Genomic DNA, 24831 nt, shown 5'->3' with positions numbered 1-24831 from the left:
TGGAGAGTATTCCATCACACTCCTGACTTGTGCCTTGTAGATGGTGGACAGGCTTTGGGGAGTCAGGAGGTGAGTTACTCGCCTCAGGATTCCTCGCCTCTGACCTGCTCTTGCAGCCATGGTATTTATATAGCTACTCCAGTTCAGTTTCTGGTCAATGGTAGCCCCTAGGATGTTGATAGTGAGGGATTCAGTGATGGTAATGCCATTGAATGTCAAGGGGAGATGGTTAGATTCTCTCTTGTTGGAGATGGTCATTGCCTGGCACTTGTGTGGTGTGAATGTTACTTGCCACTTATCAGCCCAAGCCTGGATATTGTCCAGGTCTTGCTGCATTTCTACACGGACTGCTTCAGTATCTGAGGAGTCACGAATGGTGCTGAACGTTGTGCAATCATCAGCGAACATCTGACCTTATGATTGAAGGAAGGTCATTGATGAAGCAGCTGAAGATGGTTGGGCCTAGGACACTACCCTGAGGAACTCCTGCAGTGATGTCCTGGAGCTCAAATGATTGACGTCCAACAACCACAACCATCTTCCTTTGCGCTAGGTATGACTCTGCCAGTGGAGGGTTTTCCCCCTGATTGCCATTGACCTCAGTTTTGCTAGGGCTCCTTGATGCCATACTCGGTCAAATGCTGCCTTGATGTCAAGGGCAGCCACTCTCACCTCACCTCTTGAGTTCAGCTCTTTTGTCCACGTTTGAACCAAGGCAGTAATGAGGTCAGGAGCTGAGTGGCCCTGGCAGAACCCAAACTGAGCATCACTGAGCAGGTTATTGCTAAGCAAGTGCCACTTGATGGCACTGTTGATGACACCTTCCATCACTTTACTGATGATTGAGAGTAGGCTGATGGGGCGGTAATTGGCCGGGTTGGATTTGTGCTGCTTTTTGTGTACAGGACATACCTGGGCAATTTTCCACATTGCAGGGTAGATGCCACTGTTGTAGCTGTACTGGAATAGCTTGGCTAGGGGCTGTAAGTTCTGGAGCACAGGTCTTCAGTACTATTGCCAGAATATTGTCAGGGCCCATAGCTTTTGCAGTATCCAGTGCCTTTAGTCGTTTCTTGATATCACGCGGAGTGAATCGAATTGGCTGAAGTCTGGCATCTGTGATGCTGTGGACTTCAGGAGGAGGCCAAGATGGATCATCAACTCGGCACTTCTGGCTGAAGATTGTTGCAAATGCCTCTGCCTTATCTTTCGCACTGATGTGCTGGGCTCCCCCATGTCTAAGGATGGGAATATTTGTGGACCCACCTCCTCCAGTTAGTTGTTTAATTGTCCACCACCATTCACGGCTAGTTGTGGCAGGACTGCAGAGCTTAGATCTGATCCGTTGGTTATGGGATCGCTTAGCTCTGTCTATCGCATGCTGCTTACGCTGTTTGGCATGCACGTAGTCCTGGGTTGCAGCTTCACCAGGTTGACACCTCATTTTGAGGTATGCCTGGTGCTGCTCCTGGCATGCCCTCCTGCACTCTTCATTGAACCAGGGTTGGTCTCCTGGCTTGATGGTAATGGTAGAGTGGGGGATATGCCGGGCATGAGGTTACAGATTGTGGATGAGTACAATTCTGCTGCTGCTGATGGCCCACAGCGCCTCATGGATGCCCAGTTTTGCATTGCTAAATCTGTTCGAAATCTATCCCAATTAGCACAGTGATAGTACCACACAACACGATGGACGGTATCCTCAATGTGAAGGGGGGACTTCGTCTCCACAAGTACTGTGCGGTGGTCACTCCTATCAATACTGTCATGGACAGAAGCATCTGCGGAAGGCAGATTGGTGAGGACGAGGTCAAGTATGTTTTTCCCTTGTGTTGGTTCCCCCACCACCTGCCGCAGACCCAGTCTAGCAGCTATTTCCTTTAGGACTCGGCCAGCTCAGTCAGTAGTGGTGTTACCGAGCCACTCTTGGTGATGGACATTGAAGTCCCCCACCCAGAGTACATTTTGTGCCTTTGTCACCCTCAGTTCTTCCTCCAAGTGGTATTCAACATGGAGGAGTACTGAGTCATCAGCTGAGGGAGGGCGGTAGGTGGTAATCAGTAGGAGGTTATCTTGCCCACGTTTGACTTGATGCCATGAGACTTCATGGGGTCCAGAGTCAATGTTGAGGACGCCAAGGGCAACTCCCTCCCTACTGTATACCATTGTGCCACCACCTCTGGTGGGTCTGTCCTGCCAGTGGGACAGGACATAGCCGGGGATGGTGAAGGCAGTGTCTGGGACATTGTCTGTCAGGTATGATTCCATGAGTATGACTATGTCAGGCTATTGCTTGACTAGTCTGTGAGACAGCTCTCCCAACTTTGGCACAAGCCCCCAGATGTTAGTAAGAAGGACTTTGCAGGGTCGACAGGGCTGGGTTTGCCGTTGTCGTTTCCAGTGCCTAGGTCGATGCCGGGTGGTCCGTCCGCTTTCATTCCTTTTTATAGACTTTGTAGCGGTTAGTTACAACTGAGTGGCTTGCTGGGCCATTTCAGAGGGCATGTAAGAGTTAACCACATTGCTATGGGTCTGTAGTCACATGTAGGCCAGACCAGGTAAGGACAACAGATTTCCTTCCCTAAAGGACATTAGTGAACCAGATGGGTTTTTACAACAATCGACAATGGTTTCATGGCCATCATTAGACTAGCTTTTAATTCCAGATTTATTAATTAAATCCAAATTCCACCTTCTGCTGTTGTGGGATTCGAACCCATGTCCCCAGAGAAATACCTTGGGTCTCTGGGTTACTAGTCCAGTGATAATACCACTACGCCACCACCTACCCATAATATCATTAGTAGCATCCCCAATACCGAACATCTGTTCCTGCTGAGGGACTTTAATGCCAAGGTTGGGGCCGACCATGACTCATGGCCCTTCTGCCTTGGGCGCTATGGCATTGGAAGGATGAATGAGAATGGACAGAGACTGCTTGAGTTGTGTACCTATTATAACCTCTGCATCACCAACTCATTCTTTCACACTAAACCCTGTCACCAGGTTTCTTGGAGGCACCCAAGATCACATCGTTGGCACCAGCTGGACCTCATCATCACAAGGCGAGCCTCCTTAAACAGTGTTCAAATCACACGCAGCTTCCACAGTGCGGACTGCGACACCGACCACTCCCTGGTGTGCAGCAAGGTTAGACTCAAACCAAAGAAGCTGCATCACTCCAAACAGAAGGGCCACCCGCGCATCAACACAAGCAGATTTTCTTATCCACAGCTGTTACATAAGTTTCTAAATTCACTTGAAAAACCCCTTCAAAACACTCCTACAGGGGATGCAGAGACCAAGTGGGCCCCCATCAGAGACGCCATCTCTGAGTCAGCCATGATCACCTATGGTAAACGTGTGAAGCGGAATGCAGACTGGTTTCAATCTCATTTTGAAGAGCTGGAACCTGTCATAGCCGCTAAGCGCATTGCACTGCTGAACTACAAAAAAGCCCCCAGCGAGTTAACATCCGTAGCACTTAAAACAACCAGAAGCGCTGCACAAAGAACAGCCAGGCGCTGCGCAAACGACTACTGGCAACACCTATGCAGTCATATTCAGCTGACCTCAGACACCGGAAACATCAGAGGAATATATGATGGCATTAAGAGGGCTTTAGGGCCAACCATCAAGAAGATCACCCCCCTCAAATCTAAATCAGGGGACACAATCACTGTCAGTAACATAAGGTTACATTTATTGCGCATCACTAGTTGCCCTGCGAAGGTAGTCTTCCATACTAATTGCTTTTACAACTGGAAGGTATAAGAAATGTAAAAGATTTTAAGCAAGTAAAGCGGGGGTGGGGCAAGAGATAACAAAAGAGACGGTGTTGAGAGGACAAGGTCACAGAATAGCTGACCAGTAGGTCATGGAGCAAAGGCAAACAATATGTTAATAGTGTGCTGAAAGACAAAGCATTAGTACAGATAGGGTGTTAATGGACTGAAAGCTGAACAGCCAGAAGCACAAACATGAAAAAAACACAGTGGGTAGGCACAGTAGAAACAAACTGAACAAACTAAAATAAAATAAACACAAAAAATAAAAAAAGAGAAAAAAGAAAAAATTACTAAGCATAAAAGTAAAATGGGGGGCCTGTCATGCTCTGAAATTATTGAACTCAATGTTCAGTCCGGCAGGCTGTAGTGTGCCTAATCAGTAAATGAGATGCTGTTCCTCGAGCTTGTGTTGATGTTCACTGGAACACTATAGCAATCCCAGGACAGAGGTGTGAGCATGAGAGCAGGGGTGTGTGTTGAAATGGCAAGCAACCGGAAGCTCAGGGTCCTGCTTTCAGACTGAGCGGAGGTGTTCTGCAAAGTGGTCACCCAGTCTGCGTTTAGTCTCCCCAATGTAGAGGAGACCATATTGTGAGCAGCAAGTAAGTATACTACATTGAAAGAGGTACAAGTAAATTGCTGCTTCACCTGAAAGGAGTGTTTGGGGCCTTGGATAGTGAGGAGAGAGGAGGTAAATGGGCAAGTATAACACCTCCTGCGATTGCAGGGGAAGGTGCCGTGGGAAGGGGATGAGTTGGTGGGGGTAATGGAGGAGTGGACCAGGGTGTCACGGAGGGAACGATCCCTTCGGAATGCTGACAGGGGAAGGGAGGGGAAGATGCGTTTGGTAGTGGCATCACGCTGGAGGAGGCGGAAATGGCGGAGGATGATCCTTTGGATATGGAGACTGATGCGGTGGAAAGTGAGGACAAGGGGAACCCTGTCACAGTTCTGGGAGGGAGGGGAAGGGGTGAGGTGCGGGAAAAGGGCCGGGCATGGTTGAGGGCCCCGTCAACCACAGTGGGGGGGAATCCTCAGTTGAGGAAAAAGGAAGACATATCAGAAAGCACTGTCATGGAAGGTAGCATCATCAGAGCAGATGCGTCGGAGACGGAGAAACTGGGAGAATGGAATGGAGTCCTTACAGGAGGCAGGGTGTGAAGAAGTGTAGTCAAGGTAACTGTGGGAGTCCGTGGGCTTATAATGAATATTAGTAGACAGCCTATCCCCAGAGATGGAGACTGAGAATTCGAGGAAGGGGAGGGAAGTGTCGGAGATGGACCATGTAAAGGTGAGAGTAGGGTGGAAATTAGAAGCAATCTGAAATAAAATATATACCTGAGCTTGACCAATGAAGGACCCAAGCGGCAGTCTCTCTCACTCTCTCCAGGCGACCCTGCAAGTTCAAACCCTCCCTGCTGGCTGCAACCATCCAAGCCTATCATTGTTGCATACAGAGAGCCCAGGAACAAAACCATCTGCATCACTGCCTCCAAGAAAACCCTGAACCAACTGGCCACCTCTACCAGCCAGAAACTTCAGGACCACCGAGTCCATCTGGAAGACAACTGAATTACCAGACTCCACAGACTGTATATTCGTTTTATTGTTCCGGCCTCTAATCCAACCAATCTATTCTTCTCCATTGTGTAACCTATTTGTGTGTGTGTGATCCTCGTGTGTGTATGATCCGTGTGTGTGTGTGTATGATCCGTGTGTGTGTGTATGATGTGTGTGTGTATGATGTGTGTGTGTGTGTGTGTGTGTGTGTGTGTGTGTGTGTGTGTGTGTGTGTGTGAGAGAGAAAGTTGGGGCGTAATTTATTATTTTAGTTAGATCGGGTTTTTGTTTTAAGTACAATAAATTAACCTATTCCTTGTTTAAAGTCAAGAAAACCTGTCCGATTGGTTCTTTTAAGATCATAGCACATAAAGTGTTAAACACTCACTTAATTGGTAAGCATATCCACTGTTTAAAAGAAATAAACCCTGTTGCAGTCAAACAAGGAGACCCCTCCTCACCTGATCGTAACAACGGTTTTGCAGTTCCACTAAAATAACAAGCAGAGAAATGAATATGAATGCACTGGCATTTGTATGAGAATATCTCACTGTGTAAATTCCAATCTTCAGTCTTCCCAAAATGTTATGTTGGCGCAGAGGTCAGGAAAATAATTTCCATATTAAGGCAATATCAATATCCAGTACAGGATCTACTACTGACTCCACTAATGCCTTAATAGGATCAAACCAATAAGGAGTGGGAAGCATGCCCAGGACTTACCAGTCAGTGCCTTCAGTCAGGTACCTGGGCTGCGTTCCCACTGTTGGAGTAGGATGGGCATGGTTGCTGAAGTCAAAGCCTGGCCGGAGACGGTGGGGGTAAGGAGGGGCCCTTTCCTGCGCCCGTCTACAAAGTAACACAACAAAGATGGAGAAAGTTGCATAAAAAGCAAAACAGAATCACTCAGGAAAGTCTAACTAAATTTATCATGAGCTCAACCAATGACAGCTACCCAAAAACGAATCATATGAAAAGGAAAATAACAAATGCACCCAAGGGATTGGGTGGCATTGTCTATTTAAAAACTGTCCATTTATCTCTGGAACCTTGGTTAGATGCAAACCAATAGATAGAAATTTTGCTCTGACACCTGTTATGTGCCTTAAAATTAATTTGAGCAGTTTCAGCCTAGATTCTAGTCAACACAAGTGGATGTTCCCCGCAATCCAACACTAGCTGATACTCATTGTGGGAGGGGTGGCAGGTGTATAAAATGGCAATTGGGGTTAAATAGGGTTCTCAGAGGTTGGGGTTTAAGGTGTATTTGAGGACAGAATGAGGGGAGCTTTATTCTGCATCCTACCTACGCTGCTCATGATCTGGGAATTCTGAGTCTGGCACTGGGTGGAGGGATGCACAAAATTGAAGTGTTCCATTCTCTAGCACTGCATTCCTGGCCTCAGTAAGCATAACATTCACCAAAAAAACAAAAAGAAAGCAGTAATGTCACAAATTAGTCAATGGACTGTGACTGCATTATAGCATTATGATTGAAGAGTTTAATGAGTGCAGTCTTTATATAGAAGCTTGATATAATCAGAACTCTTGAAATTACACTGTTGAAAACTTAATATGCTCATCTGAAATTCCACTGTTCATTATTTTCTTCTAATGGGTTAAAATAGCAGATCAGCTCGCTATGCTTTCACCCTCTGGTATTCCATAGCATAATTTAAAGATTAAACTTTTCGAAAATCATCATATGGTATTATTTTTAACTTTAAAAAAAAATCCTGCTCGTAAAATTGGGGGATAATAACAGATAAGTAGAACACTTTTCCATTTCAGACCCCAGTGTCAACATCCAGCATCCCCATTTCGAGCAGAATCCACATCACTAAAACAGATTATCTGGTCAGTATCTCATTGCTGTTTGAGGAATCTTGCTGTGTGTAAATTGGCTGCTGTGTTTCCTACATAAAAGTCCTTTCCTTCACCTCAATCCAAATCTTAGAAGGGCACTTTTCTTACTTTTCTTACACTGGTGTGATTTTTTTTCCATTTTCCACAACAGCTATCTTTGTGGCCTGTCAGGAAGTTGGTCAATTTGGTGCCATGTGCTGCGTGTCCTGTACTAATGAATTCCACCTCTTTCTCATTTTTTGTTTATCTACCCTTTTGAAATTATGAAGATTTTGCAAATGGTCCTAGCGTTTCCCACAGGTGCTGGCTACCCTCTAGTACCTCACATAAGGATCCATTCTTTCTGCATAATTTCAGACAGTGAGTATTGGCAGACTATTGAACCATCCAGAAGGTCAATCCCAATTGCAGAACACAGACAAATTTGACCCTCCCTAACCCAGCGGCACTGGCATCAATGAAGGCACCTGCACTGTTGCTCACAATAAGATTAGCGCATGGATCAAATGTGGAACCTTCCTGGTCTGTACAGCTCATTACTACACAACATTCACAGAGCCATTGGGGAATGTCCTGCACAGGCTATTACAGTTTTAACAATTCAACAGATACAATGCCATTGGTCATCAATGGTCTTCATATACCTGGGGAATGATATCAGCCTTCGGTGCTGGGCCTCAAGCAACTGCTGGTGCAAGAGATATTGCTGGTGCAACGACTGAGGTAAGAAGGTAGGAACATCCTGGAACTGTGGGCTTGGCAAAGACATCAAAGGCTGGTGTAGCGACAATGTGGACGTGGTGTGCTGGTGCGATGAGGTCAGTTGGGTGCTCAGACCTGGCTGTGATTGGACAGAGGGAGATAGAGGAAACTCAGGTTGATGAGAGAGGTGCAGTTGCCTGCAGGAAGTGGCATGAGAGTTCTGTGACCTTGGGAAAGGGGCACCTGCAGAAAGAAAGAAGTACAATTATTTTGGCATTACCGTTCTGGCTGACACATTCACCTGGAATATCTGAGGGGGTTCTGCAGGAGATCAGAGAAATGGTATAAGTGGTTAAAACGGTCATTCACACTGTTTGCCTGAGGGTTCCACCAAATTTGGAGATTGGCAGAACCTAGCAGGAATTCAAGATCTTAGATGAAGGTTCAGCAACTACCCTACTCTGGATGGGATTTCCTGACAGCAGATTCCAATTTCCGATACACCCACCTGGAAAATCTCAATTATGAAAGCATAAGAAGTAGGAGCAGGAGTAGGCCATTCGGCCCCTCGGGCCTGCTCCATCATTCAATAAGATTCAATGATCTGATTGTGGTCTTAACTCCACTTCCTTGCCTGCCCCTCAAAAATCAAAAATCTGTCTAACTCAGCCTTGAATAATTCAATGACCCCAGCTACTGCTCTCTGGGGCAGAGAATTCCAAAGATTAATGACCCTCTGAGAGAAGAAATTCCTTCTCATTTCTGTCTTAAATGGTAGACCCCTTATTTTTAAACTGTGCCCCGTAGTGCTAGATTTCCCCATGAGTGGAAACATCCTCTCAGCATGTACCCTGTCAAGCCCCCTCAGAATCTTATATGTTTCAATAAGATCAGGTCTCATTCTTCTAAATTCCAATGAGTATAGGCCCAACCTGCTCAACCTTTCCTCATAAGACAACCCCTTCATCTCAGGAATCAGCCTAGTGAATCTTCTTTGAACTGCTTCCAATGCAAGTATGCCTCTCCTTAAATAAGGTGACCAATACTGTATGCAGCACTCTAGGTGTATTCTCACCAATGCCCTGTACTGCTGTAGCAAGACTTTTCTACTTTTATACTGCATTCCCTTTGCAATAAATGCCAACATTCCATTTGCCTTCCTAATTACTTGCAGTACCTGCATGCTAACTTTTTGTGATCCATGTACAAGGACACCCAGATCCCTCTGTACCACAGCATTCTGCAGTCTCCCTCCATTTAAATAATATTCTGCTTTTCTATTCTTCCTGCCAAAGAGGACAACCTCACATTTTCCCACATTACACTCCATCTGCCAAATTTTTGTCCACTCACTTAACCTAACTACATATCTTTGGAGACACTTTATGTCCTCCTCACAACTTGCTTTCCTACCTATCTTTGTATTGTCCATAAATTTGGTTACAATACTCTTAGTCTCTTCATCCAAGTCATCGATATAGATTGTAAATAGTTGAAGCCCCAGCACTGATCCCTGTGGCAGTCTACTAGTTACAGTTTGCCATCCTGAAATTGCCCGATTTAACCCGACTCTCTGTTTCCTGTTAGCTAATCCTCTATCCAAGATAATATATTACCACAAACACCATGAGTTCTTATCTTGTGTAGTAACCTTTTATGTGGCACCTTATCGAATGTCTTTTGGAAATCCAAATACACAACATTTACTGGTTCCCCTTTATCCACCCTGCTTGCTACATCCTCAGAGAACTCTAGTATATTTGTCAAACATGATTTCCCTTTCATAAAACCATGTTGACTCTGCCTGATTGCATTATGATTTTCTAAATGTCTTGCTGCTACTTCCTTAATAATGGATTTCAGCATTTTTCCAATGACAGATGTTAGGTGAACTAGCTATAGTTTTCTGTCTCCCTCCTTTCCTGAATAGAAGTGCTACATTTGCAGTTTTCCAAACCGCTGGGACCTTTCCAGAATCTAGGAAATTTTGGAAGATTATAACCAAATGCATCCGCTATCTCTGAAGCCACTTCTTCTCAGACCCTAGGATGCAGGGCATCAGATCCAGGGGACTTGTTAAGCCTTTAGTCCCATTAGATTTCCTAGTATTTTTTCTCTAGTGATTGTGATTGTTTTAATTCCTCCTCCCTTTTGTCTCTTTATTTTCTACTATTCTTGGGATGCTTTTTGTGTCTTCTACTGTGAAAAGAGATACAAATTATTTGTTGAAAGTCTCTGCTATTTCCTTGTTTCCCATTAGTAATTTCCAAGTTTCATCCTCTATTTTCTTAGCCATCCTTTGCTGGTTTCTGAAATTTTCCGATTATTCTGGTCTACCAGTAATCTTCGCAGCATTATACGCCTTTTCTTTCAATTTGATACCATCCTTGACTTCCTTAGTTAGCCACAGATGGTGCATCCTTCTCATAGTCTTTCTTTCTAAATGGAATATATCTTTGTCGAGCGCTATGAAATATCTCCTTAAATGTCTGTCAGTGCTTCTCTACCGTCTTACCTTTTAATATATTTTCCCAGTCCACTTTAGCCAACTCTGTCTTTGTATCCTTGTAATTGCATTTATTTAAGTTTAAGACACTAGTTTCAGACCCAAAATTCTGACCCTCAAACTGAATGTGAAATTCTATCATGTTATGATCACTCTTGTCTAGAGGATCATTTACTATGAAGTGACAAATTAATCCTGTCTCATTACACATTACCAGGTCTAAAATAGCCTGCTCCCTGGTTGGTTCCAGAACATATTGCTCTGAGAAACTGTCCCGAATATGAACTCATCCTCCAGGCTACCTTTGCCAATTTGATATGTCCAACCCATATGAAGATCAAAATCACCCATGATTATTGCAGTACCTTTCCTACGAGCCCCCATTATTTCTGGATTTATACTCTGTCCTACAGTGTAGTTACTGTTAGGGGACCTATAAACTACTCCTACCAGTGACTTCTTTCCCTTGCTAGTTCTTAACTCCATCCTACATCTTGATCTTCCAAGCCAAGATCATTTTTCACTACTGTACTGATCTCATCCTTAACAGAGCTACCTGTCTTCCTTTTCTTTTCTTCCTATTCTTCTGAAATGTCAAATAACCTTGAATATTCGGTTCCCTTACAACCACATTTCTGTTGCTATAAGTAAGAAAACACAAACATTTATTCAAACAGCTCCAGAAATGGAGCCTCATTCAATGGGAATGTGGAGCACAGAATTGGGTGTGAAAATCACCTGATAATTGGGAAAACTGTAAATCAAGCTTAAAAACCTCTATGCCGCTCTTCCAATCCATATTCTGCACAAGCTTTATTGCTTGAATACAATGTATTACTTTTTAAACTCCATTTTACTTTAGTTTATTTGTGAGGGGACAGAATTTTAGTGTCATTAGCTACTGCCATAAGTGAGCTTTCATTCCCTAAGTCCCAGAAAATGCTTTGGCTTCACCAGATAGCTACGTAAATTTGTACAATCCCCAAATAGGTCCAAAAGAGAGACCTCATCACTTTGTTTCAGCTTGCTGTCTCATCCTTGATTTCAGAAGGCAGCAGAATAATACTATGCTAGACTGTGACTTGGGTATTAACTGCCGAACAAATTTATTAAACAGTAAAAGAACAATTGAATAGCAGCAATGACATTGTCGATTTTACAATAGTTTTTTAAGCTTAACTTGTTCCTTAAGTAAGCAGAAAATAATAATATCCTGGGTGCTAATATATAATCTATATTAATAATATGCAGTTTTTGTCTGGACTGTTTTGATTGGTTAGTTTAAGGAGTGTGTCTGTTGGGGTGTTTATTTGGTGGGTAGTGCCTGGGTGCACTCAGTACCCCAATGTTACAATAAAGTTTTAAAATTTCTAATTAAGCAACTGTCTTCCCACAGGTGCAGAACAACAAAGTTTTGCAGAACAACCTCACCAAATATAAAGCATTCAGCAAGAGAGGGGGTGTGTGGGGGATGGCATGGGGGAGGGGCGGCATGGGGGAATGAAATGGGGGGTGGGCAGCATGGGGGGTACAACAGCAAGGAAGGGAGGAACAGCATGGGGTGGGAGTAAGGCATGGGAGAGGGAATGCATAGGAGGTATGGAATGAGGGATGGGATGGCATAGGAAGAAGGGGTGGGATGGGGAATGAAATAGGGATGATATGAGAGGGATGAAAGGAATGGGACGGCTATGGCATAGGGAGATTGGAATGGCATGGGTTGGGGATATAAATACACTGGCTGGAGAGATTGGGGGTGGGCGGCATGGGGGGTGGGGAACGGCTAGAGGTGACAGAGTGAGGGGGTTGGGGATTGCATGGAACTGGGGGGTATGGCATGGGATAGGGATTTAAAGAAATACTGTTGCAATAAAGACATTAATTGCACCAGAAATGTTTTGTGGGTCTCCGCTAGTAATTCATAACATGCAGCAGTTCTTCTTAACTCACCCTCTATGGAAAGCATGATGACCTCATTCTAAAGGCTTGGACAGACTCTCCAATTTGAATAAGATATGTTGAGAAATACTTTTAAAAGAATTTGATCAGGATGGAGAGTTACCAGAGGAGTAAATGGCGAAAAAAGATAAGAACGTCAATCAGCACCAGTTAACTCAGTTGGCTCTGAGTTAGAATTTTGTGTGTTCAGTTCACTCTAGAGCTGGCATTCATAATCTAGACTGACATCCCAATGTAGCCCTGAAGGAACCCTGCATTGTTTTGGTTAAACTGAAATCCCACTTCCCTTCTCTGTGGTTAGGATGGACATTAAAGATCTCATGAATTTTGAAAAAGAGTAGGAAATTTTTCTCATGCCCTGGTGAATATTCCTCCCTCAATGAACACCATCAAAAACAGATTGACTCGGCATGGTTTGTGGGATTATGTTGTGTGCAAATTGGCTACCACATTTACCGACATCATAACAGTAACTGCCCTTCATAGTAGGCAATTGAATGGGGCATTGTTAGAGAGGTGATGATGTACTATACAAATTGTTTTTTAAAAATTTAACTTACTACCCCCTTAACATAAGAAGGAGCAGCTGGCCAGTCTTAATCATGTTTATATTTTAGGCAGGAGTCAACACCTCAGGTATACACACCTAGGGCATTTTTTTGTCAGCCCGTCGCAGGTCCCAGTGGCATCAGAAGCAGATGCCGTCATCGCATGTCACATGTGTGGCTGACCAACTGCGATCACGCGGCAGCTGACCAATTAGCATAACCATGGCCCGGGGCCAGTTCTATTGCAGCATCAGGTGATGAAAATGCAGGTGCTGGCACTATCTTTAAAGTGTTGCCAGCCCTGCTTGTACTGCTGCCTTTACTGATGCACTGAATCTGAAGAGGTGCTTGTAAGATTATTAGGTTACTGAAAGTTACTAACCAGCATACTAATAGTTAAAATCCAACTATTATAAACTAACAACTAACTAATAATCATAAACTAACATTTAGCTTTATTAGAACCTTTCTTTGTAGTATGGTAAAATGGAAAAACTTAAGGAAATAGACAAGATGTCAAGGCAGAGGGATTCTGGGAGATTATGTCAAGTTTTAAAATTCTTACTTGCAGCAAAAGGGTGAGACCTTGAGAGCAGACAGTGAAAACAGCTTCTGCGTAGATTTGTCTCGTAGTGAGAAAGGCATCCTTGAAACATAAAAGCATTGAAATAAAGTAGTCAACACAAAGAAGTACTACTTGCGCAAATCCGAAAGATTAGCAACCATCACAAAATGATCCTTGGTTGGTTAAGAAAGGCATCCTTTAATACAAGACTAATCACTGATTGGGAGAGGGGAGGGTTAACTGGAAAGCTGCCAGGATAAAAGGAGTCTTGGCTTTGACAATGTACGGCAGAGAATTTTCAAACAACAATGAGAGAGAGAGAGAGAGAGAGAGAGTTCGAAAACTTGAAGACCAAAAGCTGCAAGAGAAAGAGTCGTGCGCTCTGCCATCCAGTCTCTAATACGGGTAGTATCTGAGTTAGGCTGTTAATTACTGCCTGAGTTTCTGACTATGGTTTATCTGAAAATTTAACAAACGCCCTTACCTTTAGCTCAATAAAGTCGATTCATAACAACCTTTGTGCTGCCAAGTCTGGTCCCACCTTAGAAGGGGGTATCAAACACCCCTATCTTATCAAATCTCACAATCTGGCACTCCATATGGAACTTGGCGCATTGTGAACGCTTTATGAGAGGAAGGAAGGATCTCGAGTTCACGAGACCGGCCAACAGGTGTCTTGGGAGGGAAAACCCTTTTGGGAAGTGTGGAGACCTTAAAGGACCCACTAGTGATCCAAAGGCACTTACACAAGAATATATAACGAGAATAATAGTCATGTTGTCTAAAGATGTGAAATGGGTTTTCGAGCAGAAATACCAGGAAGTTATAGAGTTCATTCAAGATAAGATAGGCCAGAAGAAGTTAAAGATAGAAAAGGCAAAAAACCTTCTGGCTTACACTACTCAGCAGATCCAAGAGACTGCTACTCAGAAAGATGAAGAGGTTGAGCGACTGAACCAGAGGGTTCGAGATTTGGAGCTGTGCCACAAGCGTACGACCGTTCTGTTACAGCAGCAGCATGTCTCTAACCTGAACACCGGCGCAGCCATGGTTGACGCTCAGGAAGCTAAAAGCCAGCTGAAACAACAGGAGGAGGGGAATGGATGTTTCAAAAAAGATTTGGAACTGCAGAGAAGATTGGGGAGACAACGGGCAATTGTGTCTGCAGTAACCGTGGGAGGCACTGTCCTGGCCTCCTACGAGGACAGTGGTTACAACATAGATTGGGGAGAGCTGGAGTGGGAAAGTGAGAGTTATCAGATTGAGGAAAGAGGGACAATTTAAGATGCCTGAAGTCAAATTTAAAGTGAGTAAAAGAAAGTTACTGTGTCATTTGTTCGAATGTGTGAATGTTGGAAGCTTCCACTAATGAATGTCCTTATCTGTGTAGCTTGTGTTCTGTAGAGCCAACAGTCATTAACCCTTTGTAGTCTGGCTTTAATGTTGAAAGCATGAGTCTGTTACTTGTTCTATTTTTGCACGTGTATATTTTTGTGGGAACCTTGAGTCATGTTTTGGGTGTGAACTGGTTGAACCTGTGTGTTCCTTCGGATCGGGACAGGGAATTTAACACAGAATTTTGGTACTTTGAATTCATAACCCATTACAGGAACCAATTTTTCTAAGTTGTTTGGAATTAAGTAAGTGTGAAAGTGATTGTGCACCCAGAAATGGGATTTAAAAACTGAATTACATTTTAAATTAAAGATGCTAGTGTAATATTTTATTTTTATTTTAAAAGTTGGTTTTGCAACTGTGAAAAGGCAATGAACAACTTTGTAAGAGATAAGCTTCAGCCTTGAAGGCTTGAAGATGCCTGGCAGAAATCCAATTTGAATTTTAAAACACTGCTTTAATTGGACCAAAGTTTAAAATCTGCTCTTGTTTTTTTGCAGTTTAAATTAGTGACATATCTTATTAGACTGTTTTTAAATAGTAAATGTCAGGAATTGGATATTGGTTTAAGGGAGAGAATGGATAAACAAAGGAGATATGGGAAAGATTCTATCTGTTTAAAGTTTGTGTAAGAGGCTGGTGTTAAGTCTTTTGTTGTAAAAATGTTAAATAACTTTTTCTTTAGTTTTTCTGGATTTATTACAGTCATTTGAAAACGTGCCTGAAGAAAGAACAAGAAAAATTACGTAATTTATCTTTTCTTTTTAAAAAAACACGTGCTATTCTGTTCTGTGTGCAGTTAATAAGTATTATAACTTAATAAGTCTGAATTAAGTTTAAATTATTAAGGTTAACTGACCTGTTAAGTGGGAAAAACTGAAATTTCATTGATGACCACAATGAACTTCCAAGTATATAATGTCATGGAATGAGGGAGGCTTTAATTCCGGATATAAGGCTCACTCATATAACATTGGCAGTTCTGAGTTTTAAATGTTTATTACTGTGAATTGGAATTTGGAACCATCTTTGTTGTATTAAAAATCCTTGGGTTAAAAACCTCTTGAGAAAGATGTTAAAAGTTTGGAAACAATTGGAGTTTAATCTAAAATGCTGTCATTGCTGATGGAGATGATTTCCTTTGAAGTTGATGATGTTACTATTGATTTTGTTGTTTTCAAACCCTAAGAATACCAAAATAAATTGGGGGGAAAAACAGTTTATAGTGGAGTTTAGTTCTTTTTCGATCGGGATTTTTTTTTAAAGAGAATGTTTTGCTCCACCCCCTTGGAGACAAGCAAGGAAATTAACCCTGCTGCAGCTGTTGTTTTTTTTTCATTTAATCCACTACACAATTTTTGCATTGCTGACAGCAAAATTTATATATTGGACATTAAATTTTAAATTTCTAAACTGACAGTTATAATTGGACAATTGGGGCAAAGCCACAATGGATTCTTTGTGTTTTTTTTAAACAGGGTGACAATGGTTTCCAGGGCTACATGAGAACTGATGCCACAGCAAGAGATTCATCAGCTTTAAGAATTTAAGAACTTTACTGCAAACATCAAATGTCACAGCATATTCACAATTCGGACTAAAGGCTTAGCCTTTTCAAAAACTTATGCTATTTGTTATCTTCCAAGACAAAGTGCTTGAGAAGGAGAGATAGTTGCAAGCACTTCTGTCTCTGATGTAAAGCACCATGCAATACCACCAAGCCTGGGCATAAGAAATTAGAATCAATAAACAAAATTAAATTGATATGAGTGGTTATTTCAAGCACTCAAAGGAGAATTTATTTGATATTTAAGGGGATAATCACATTTATAGAAAACCAAAAATAAAACAGCCTAGGTGGTTTCTACGAACATCGAGAAATAAGGCTCTTTTGGAGATAAATGGAACATTAACAAAGTCTGTCACCCCCAGCAACACTGTTATTTGAATTTGGAATAATTTGAGATGTTGTAAATCCAGTGTAATTTAGCAAGTTATTTTTAAGAAATTAAAATGTCATCCAAGATAGAGAAAAACCAAACTAAATATGCCTGAAATCAAATGGGAATGTTTGATTTCTGTTTCAAAGAATTATGAATATTGAACTGTAAAGTTTCTCCAGGGCTCAAAATGAAAAATGATTTATAATTAATGGGAATTGGCAATTAGATCTGGCTGGTGCAACAGCTAATAAAGGAATTTTGGAAACAAACTATGGTGAAATTAGAATTCAAACCATTAAATTAATACAGTGTCGAACTTCCAAGAAGTCTAGAACTTTCCAGTGAAAGTTAGTAAGGTATAGATAAGACTGGTAATTTGATAGTTTTCTCTTGGAGATATTTGTATCCATGCCTATGAGTTTTTTAAAAAAGTGAGCTACATTTGATAGTCTGGCCACTACCCGAAACATCAGAACCATGCAGTGGGAGGTAAGAAAATATTTCAGACAGACCACCCCTACCAACCCCTCCCCCTCACCTTTCTGATCTTTTGATAAGATCACCTGAGAGTCGATAATGTGTGACATGATATTGGGATACTGGTGTAAGTGTGCAGATGTGATTTGTTGCATGTAAAGCAACTAATGTGCAAAATGCATGGTGAAATGCACTGAAGAATAGGTCTCAGACATGTTCACCTACTTGACAAACAGCATGGCATGAAATGGTTAATGTGGCCAATAGAGTGACACAATATTTTAAATTATCAAGGTATTGGCACATACTCCATAGACAAAATGACTTTACAATAATCAGGATAAATTAAACACATTGGTAATGATCAGAGGGAGTAAAATTAAAGTTCAGAGAGACAGTTGAAGGGCTTTGAAAATAATATTTAGTAAGAACTATCCACAAGATGGATACAGTCAAAGAGAGAGCTGGGGAATCTTTTAAGTCCATGCGTGATGGAATTATTGTGATATTGTAATGAATGTAATATGACACTTTTGTGACCAGTGTGATTGGGCCATAGATCCATGGATGTTGCCACCAAGATTAGGCGGGTTAGAATCAAGGAAGGGGAATTGTTGGGTATCGGTACAGCAGTCAGCACTGCAGCCTGGAATAGAAAAGACCACCACCTCACAGAAACACTTAGTAAAAATGACACAGAACAATTACCGTAGAATGCAGGAAATATAACGGCTAGGCGACCACTAGTGGTGGAAGACTGTATGTAATGTAGGCCAACACCCATGGCTCCAGACTCTGTCCATGCTTATGATATTAATCCCGCCATAGTATTAGTAGTAGGACACTTAATGCTTTGCTATTTGCTACTTGTGGGACAAGTGTGTTACAAAACCGAAGCTTAGAGCCTGAGGCTTTTCTCAAAAATTGTAAAAATAATCAATGAAGGGTCGATAAGGATATCTCCCCCTCAACCGGGGGAATGTAAGATTATTAGGTTACTAAAAGTTACTAACCAGCATACTAATTGTTAAAATCCAGCTATTATAAACTAACAACTAACTAATTACCATAAACTAACATTTAGCTTTATTAGAACCCTTCTTTGTAGTATGGTACAGAGGAAAAACTTAGGAACTAAGGCTCAGTTTAGACAAGATGTCAAGGCAGAGGGATTCTGGGAGATTATGTCAAGTTTTAAAATTCTTACTTGCAGTAAAAGGGTGAGACCTTGAGAGCAGACAGTGAAAACAGCTTCTGTATAGATTTGTCTTGTAATGAGATAAGGAACCTCAAAACATAAAAGCATTGAGATAAAGTAGTCAACACAAAGGAGTACTACTTGTGCAAATCCGAAGGTTAGCAACCATCACAAAATGATCCTTAGTTGGTTAAGAAAGGCATCCTTTAATACAAGACTAATCACTGAGGGGAGGGTTAACTGGAAGGCTGCCAGGATAAAAGGAGTCTTGTCTTTGACACAGTACTTCAGAGAATGTTCGAACAAGAGAGAGAGAGAGATCGAAAACTTGAAGACCAAAAGCTGCCAGAGAAAGAGTTGTGCGCTCTGCCATCCAGTCTCTAATACGGGTAATATCTGAGTTAGGCTGTTAATTATTGCCTGAGTTTCTGACTATGGTTTATCTGAAAACTTAACAAACTGAGTTCCAGAGATGTAGAGGAAAGGATAGCGAAGATGATTCTCGACAGGGGCGAGAGTAACAGGGTAGTTGTTATGGGGGACTTTAACTTTCCAAATATTGACTGGAAATACTATAGTTCGAGTACTTTAGATGGGTCAGTTTTTGTCCAGTGTGTGCAGGAGGGTTTTCTGACACAGTATGTAGACAGGCCAACCAGGGGCGATGCCACATTGGATTTGGTACTGGGTAATGAACCGGGCCAGGGATGGCAAGGAGAGATCTTTCTCCCTGACCAAGCAAGCCTGGATGGAGATTGCAGAGGAGGTCAGCAACCATGGGGTCACCCCGTGGAACTGGGTCCAGTGTCCCAAGAAGATCAATGACCTCCTTTGCTCTGCCAAGGTGAGTCCTCCATACCTCTCTCCTGTTTGGGGTTTGCATGTGGCTACATGGGAGGGAGCAATACATGGGGAGCAGTGACCACAAAGGCGGTGGCAAGGGGATTAAGCATCATCACATCCTGGCAGGTGCATGGCTGCATCTCAGCGACAAACCGCCTTCTTTCAGAGCTCACCCCCATTTCATCCCCTGACAGCGGTCATGGGAGGAGCCATTTAGGAGACTGCCTCAGGGGACGAGGGGCTGCCAGTAGCATAAGTGTTCTGGTGCTCTTTGTGCGAAGTCTAACTGTGGCCCTCTTTCCGCTAGCAGGAGAAACGGGCCCATAACACCAGGGAGATATTGAGGCCTGGCGGTGGGATCCCTGATGATTATCCTCTGACTTCAGCAGAGGAGGTGGTTCTGGAACTAGCGGGGGCCCAGGGTGGCCGTGCAATTACCGACAGCGAGACTGGCATGCCCACACAAGACAGTGAAGAGACATTGTGTTCATGTGTCCTCCACCACACTTCTAGAGATCCACATCACGCATTTTATCATGAAGAACAACCTAACCCACAAATATTTGTGTTCACTCATGCAGGTTGTTGTACACCAGAGGCAAGCACAGCCTCTTGGACAGGGGGGCCTACTGTCAACCTCTGAGGAGGAGGGGCAGTCAGAAAATGCAACATCACATCATTCAACCAGCACCGATAATCGCACATCAGTGGGTACGTGCTCTGGCTTAGATTCAGCATTACAAGCTAGTGAGAGCACCACATTCGTGCCCGAACAGCTGACAGATCATGTGACAGCCAAGACCGCTGACTAAGTAGGACTGTGGGTGACCAGGCCCATGCTGAGTCCCAGGTTGATGACGAGCCTCTGGTGTTGGCAGCACAGAATATGCTGGAGTAGCAGAGAGAGGTAAGGGAACATCTGGTGGAGCTTCCAAAGACAACATGCAGCCATGAGCGGATGATGTCTCAGGCATGTGAGCACATGGTTTCCTCCATTGAGAGATTGGTGACACTGATGGAGAGCCAGATCCCACAGATGCATGCAGACCTACAAACGTTCGCCTTGGCCTTGAGATCAATGCAGCAGGGACAAGGTGAGAGAAGGACGAAGCGCCTGGAGTCTTCTCCTGCTCCTCATCCATCTCAGGTCAGCAGGGAGGTGCATGAGCCTTGAAAAGGAGGAAGAGAGGCTACGACTTCCACATCAGGGGGCTCGCCTCATGGCACTCTGAGTGTGGACAGCAGCCCCTCAGCCCCTCCGCCGGTGAGCCCAGCTCCACTAGCCATGATGACTGAGGAGGCTCCTGCACCTGTGCAGGAACCCCTCAGCCAGCTGGGGCCCTCCAGGATGTTCACCAAAGTCGCCCCAGGCCAAGGGACAGCCCGATCGACAGCCTGCTTCCACCTCAGCTGCCAGTACAGGGGTCACACTCCGTAGAAGCACAGGAAAAGGTAAAAAGATCACCTAGGCGCACCTGACGGATGTATTATTGCAGCCTTTGCATTGATTGCTACAATTGTGTTAATAAATGGACGTCAGAATTATTGTTGCAAATGGCTCGTGCTTTCATTGCAGATATGTGAGATCCAAACGTCACCCTTGTTCCCTCAATGGGCTGCCAGTATAGGCACAGGTCGTGTTTGGTCAGTGTCTCAGATGTGTCAGAGCACGTGGTGAAGCTGGGCATTCGGCACTGGCATGAGATAGAAAGGAGTTGACAGGCGGATACAACAAGGTGAATCTCTATTGAGTTCACTTTGAGAGGCCATAATGGTGACAGGAAGCGGGTATGTATGAGATTATCTCTTGCCTTCTTTGCACGTCTTTCAATGGCCCTGGCCTTTGATGCAAGGTAAAGGCTTGCTACCCGACCCGAACCTGACAGGACCCAACAACATGTGTCTGTACTGTACTGTATGTGTGTAGACTAGAGTCCTGACAGTGATCATTTTATATTTTTTATATAAATACTACATATTTTATAATAATTAATCACCCAGGACATTCCTGGTCTCTGCATCTCAGCTGCTCACTGGATAAACCTGCAGCAAGTATTTCTACCTGTAAAGCAGGAGTCTAGGTAATGTATAATGATATTTTCTGAGCCTTTGGGCAATTGCTGTGTTTATTTTAAGCAATACAGGTACTGGTACAGTGTGGCACAACCTGTCTGGGCACAACTCTATGGGTTTCTGTTTAACTCATGACCAAACAATCACTGACTTTGTGGCTCCAATCTTCATCTTTTTGAGCAACCTTTCAAGTCCAATTACAGTTTTTGTTGCTTATCTGCACAAACTGAAGAAGTGAAATACGGATTCGGAATCGGAAGGTAGGTAAAGTGAATATTCCAGTGGTCGGGTCAGGCACGGGAGAAAATGGAAGGACTCAGGCCAGGTCGGGCTTGGGTCCGATGTGGTTCTGTCGGGTTCAGATTGGGGTTTTTTTTCCTGACCTGAGCAGGCCTTTAGTGCAAGGGGTTCAAAATCCATTGCTGCCTGCTCAGTAACCTCCTCCACATCCTCCTCGTCAGATGAGGACTAGCAATCAATCACGTCCTCTGAATGCAAGGCCTCCCCACTCTGTAGTGCTAGATTGTGCAGAGCACAGCAGACCACCATAATACATGAGACCCTCACTGGGGCATACTGCAGGGCTCCACTGGATCAATCCAGGCACTGGAATCTCATCTTCAGCAGCCCAACAGCCTGCTCGATGGTCGCTCAGGTGGACCTGTGGCAGGTATTATATCTCTCTTCTGCTGCAGTGCGAGGATTCCTCACAGGCATCAGTAGCCGTGTCTTCACTGGGTAGCCCTTATCCCTGAGAATCCATCCCTGAAGGCGACTGGGGGGCCCAAAAAGCTGTGGCACCTGGAACTGCTGATGGATGTAGGTGTCATGGCTGCCTCCCAGGAAGTGGGCACACACCTGCAGGAAACACCTTTGGTGGTTGCAGACCAGTTGAAAGTTGATGGAATGAAAGTCCTTCCTGTTGATAAAGGCCGTTGGCTGCTCATGGGAGCCTTGATGGCCACGTGTGTGCAGTCAATGACACCTTGCATCTAGGGTAATCCAGCGATGGCCCCGAACCAATGGCCCTCTCCACCGGACTGTCAGGATTGGTCCAGTAGCGCACATAGTCTTTTGAACAAGGCACTGGTCATTTGCTTGATGGAGCAGTGAGCAGCTGCCTACAAGACCCCACACATATCCCTCGTGGATACCTGGAAAGAACCAGACATGTAGAAGTTGAGTTCCACGGTGATTTTCAGGGCCACAGGCATTGGGTGTCCACTGAAGCCCATGGCTCACAACAAGTCCTGAAGCAGGGTGCGTAAGTCGGTGACCACCTCCCTGGAGAGGCACAGTCTTTGCTGACACTGCCACTCAGACATTTGGAGGTAGTTGAGATGAGTCTAGTACACTCTCTTGGCATGGCTGCATGCTGTCGCTCTCCTATTGGAACTTCACAGCAGGCTTAGCTGGATTCTGGCCCTCCCTCCCTCTAAGACTCTGCTGCGCGGCATGGGGGTCCACAAAGATGGAGTGTATTTCTGCCCCTACTGTGTGCTGTCCTTGGAGAGATGTACTTGCCTTGGGAGCTTCCCATTGCTACTCCCCTCTGAAGATGCACACTGCCCCTCAGCGCCCACCCTTGCAAAGAGCCCAGCAGTCAGTTCAATTTTTTAAAATTGGCTTGAAGACAGAAAACAGAGAGTCATGGTAAATGGTTGTTTTTCAGACTGGAGGAGGTAGACAGTGGTGTTTCCCAAATATCAGCTCCAGGACCACTGCTTTTTTTGTTATATATAAATGTCTTGGATCTTGGAATACAGAGTCAAATTTCAAAATTTGCTAATGACATCAAACTTGGAGGGGAGGCAAACAGTGAGGATAACATTACCCACCTGCAACAGGATATAGATAAGCTAGCAGAATGGGCAGAGAAGTGGCAGATGGAATTTAATACTGACAAGTGTGAGGTGATGCATTTTGGTAGAAGGAATAGGAAGAGGCAATATATACTTAATGGCACAGTTCTAAAGAGTGTGAAGGAACGGGGGTGGGGGGGGGCTTAGATCTTTGAAGGTGGCAGGACATATTGAAAGAGTGGTTAGTATTGTATCTTGGGCGTCATAAACCAGATGCATTGAGTACAAATGCAGGAAAGTTATGCTGAACCTTTATAAAGCTCTGGTTAGGCCACAACTGGAATATTGCATCCAGTTCTGGTCACCACACTTTAGGAAGGATGTGAGGCTCCTTGAGATGGTGCAGAGGAGATTGACTAGAATGGTTCCAGGGATGGGGGATTTTAGATACAAGGTTAGGTTGGAAAAGCTGGGGTGGTTCTCCCTGGAGCAAAGGAGATTGAGGGGAGATTTGATAGAGGTGTACAAGATTGTGACAGGCTTAGATAAGTTAGACGAGGAAAAACTGTCCACATTATCAGTGATAGGCAACATGGTTTTGTGCAGGGAAGGTCATGTCTTACCAACTTAATAGAATTCTTTGAGGAAGTGACAAAGTTGATTGATGAGGGAAGGGCTGTAGATGTCATATACATGGACTTCAGTAAGGCGTTTGATAAGGTTCCCCATGGTAGGCTGATGGAGAAAGTGAAGTCGCATGGGGTCCAGGGTGTACTAGCTAGATGGATAAAGAATTGGCTGGGCAACAGGAGACAGAGAGTAGCAGTGGAAGGGAGTTTCTCAAAATGGAGACGTGTGACCAGTGGTGTTCCACAGGGATCCGTGCTGGGACCACTGTTGTTTGTGATATACATAAATGATTTGGAGGAAAGTATAGGTGGTCTGATTAACAAGTTTGCACATGACACTAAGATTGGTGGAGTAGCAGATAGTGAAGGGGACTGTCAGAGAATACAGCAGAATATAGATAGATTGGAGAGTTGGGCAGAGAAATGGCAGATGGAGTTCAATCAGGGTAAATGCGAGGTGATGCATTTTGGAAGATCCAATTCAAGAATGAACTATACAGTAAATGGAAAAGTCCTGGGGAAAATTGATGTACAGAGAGGTTTGGGTGTTCAGGTCCATTGTTCCCTGAAGGTGGCAACGCAGGTCAATAGAGTGGTCAAGAAGGCATACGGCATGCTTTCCTTCATCGGACGGGGTATTGAGTACAAGAGTTGGCAGGTCATGTTACAGTTGTACAGGACTTTGGTTCGGCCACATTTGGAATACTGCGTGCAGTTCTGGTCGCCACATTACCAAAAGGATGTAGATGCTTTGGAGAGGGTGCAGAGGAGGTTCACCAGGATGTTGCCTGGTATGGAGGGTGCTAGCTATGAAGAGAGGTCGAGTAGATTAGGATTATTTTCATTAGAAAGACGGAGGTTGAGGGGGGACCTGATTGAGGTGTACAAAATCATGAGAGGTATAGACAGGGTGGATAGCAAGAAGCTTTTTCCCAGAGTGGGGGATTCAATTACTAGGGGTCACGAGTTCAAAGTGA

General features: G+C 43.8%; 1 protein-coding gene across 2 annotated transcripts in view; it reads right to left on the bottom strand.

Moving 5' to 3' along the window:
• The window catches only part of ark2ca (arkadia (RNF111) C-terminal like ring finger ubiquitin ligase 2Ca), a 58353-nt gene that overhangs the window by 18217 nt on the left and 15305 nt on the right, over positions 1-24831 (bottom strand). Inside the window, exons 2-3 of one of the 2 annotated variants that reach the window (XM_068045853.1) lie at positions 7859-8159; positions 6072-6197 (exon numbers count right to left, since the gene is read on the bottom strand). In XM_068045853.1, the coding sequence (XP_067901954.1) occupies positions 6072-6197; positions 7859-8159 (427 nt within the window). Of the gene's footprint in view, positions 1-6071; positions 6198-7858; positions 8160-24831 lie in introns of those variants that run through there. The other variant, XM_068045925.1, reaches the window with a different exon arrangement.

This window comes from Heterodontus francisci, chromosome 1 (genome assembly GCF_036365525.1).
Source record: "Heterodontus francisci isolate sHetFra1 chromosome 1, sHetFra1.hap1, whole genome shotgun sequence".
NCBI lineage: Eukaryota > Metazoa > Chordata > Chondrichthyes > Heterodontiformes > Heterodontidae > Heterodontus > Heterodontus francisci.
This window is presented reverse-complemented; position numbering and strand designations above follow the sequence as displayed.